Source organism: Hipposideros armiger, unplaced genomic scaffold (assembly GCF_001890085.2).
Source record: "Hipposideros armiger isolate ML-2016 unplaced genomic scaffold, ASM189008v1 scaffold_100, whole genome shotgun sequence".
Taxonomy (NCBI): Eukaryota; Metazoa; Chordata; class Mammalia; order Chiroptera; family Hipposideridae; genus Hipposideros; species Hipposideros armiger.
Genome location: NW_017731450.1, coordinates 3,597,844 through 3,598,594, shown reverse-complemented (window position 1 = coordinate 3,598,594; position 751 = coordinate 3,597,844). Strand labels below are relative to the sequence as shown.

Below are 751 nucleotides of genomic sequence, written 5' to 3'. Positions count from 1 at the left end.
AGGGAATACCAAATATTTAGATTTCTGGATTTTTGTTTAAATCATAAGAAAACATGACTGCTATTAAGATAAACTGGCTGCTTTCTCTTCTCCTTGAAAACCAATAAAAACAACCGTCGTCATAGCACGTGTGGTGGCGGCAGTAACAGCAGCGACAACATGAGCCGGAGCCAGGCTGTGGCGCCGCGGTCCCCGAGCTCCGCGCGATGTCGTTTCAGTAGATCCGGACGCTGAGCTTTGAAATACGCTGTCAGTCAGTCCCTGTGCAGGAGGCGTGCCCCGTGCGCCCCGTGCACCCCGTGCCCCCTGTGTGCCCCGTGCCGCGCGTGTGCCGCGTGTGCCCCGTGCACCCCATGTGCTCCATTCCCCGTGTGCCCCCCGTGCCCCCCGTGTGCCCGGTGCCGCGCGTGTGCCGCGTGCGCCCCGTGTGCCCAGTGCCCCATGTGACCTGTGTGCCCCGTGTGCCCCGTGTGCCCCGTGTGCCCCGTGCCGCGGGCGCCTGTGGTGAGCAGAGCCTGGCACGTCCTGTGCCCGTCAAGTTGGCTGGGTGTGGGTTTCAGGGGCCCTAAAACAGGCTGACCAGTCATCCCACCAAAATGCCTAACTGAACACCAAGAAAGGTGCCCAGGTGGCCAGGAGAGTGATTTTCAAAAGTTTAGGGAAATGACTTCCCTCCAAGCGGCATCCAGGAGACGCTCCTCAGGGGACCGAGGTGGTGACAGGTGGCGGGAGGAACTGGGTGGGCGACGAG

General features: G+C 60.9%; 1 protein-coding gene across 1 annotated transcript in view; it reads left to right on the top strand.

The window, feature by feature from the left end:
* Nucleotides 1-353: 353 nt before the first annotated feature.
* The window catches only part of SNTG2 (syntrophin gamma 2), a 171,833-nt gene continuing 171,435 nt past the window's right edge, over nucleotides 354-751 (top strand). Inside the window, exon 1 of the mRNA XM_019646282.1 lies at nucleotides 354-504. Within this exon, the coding sequence (XP_019501827.1) occupies nucleotides 354-504 (151 nt within the window). The remainder of the gene's footprint in view (nucleotides 505-751) is intronic.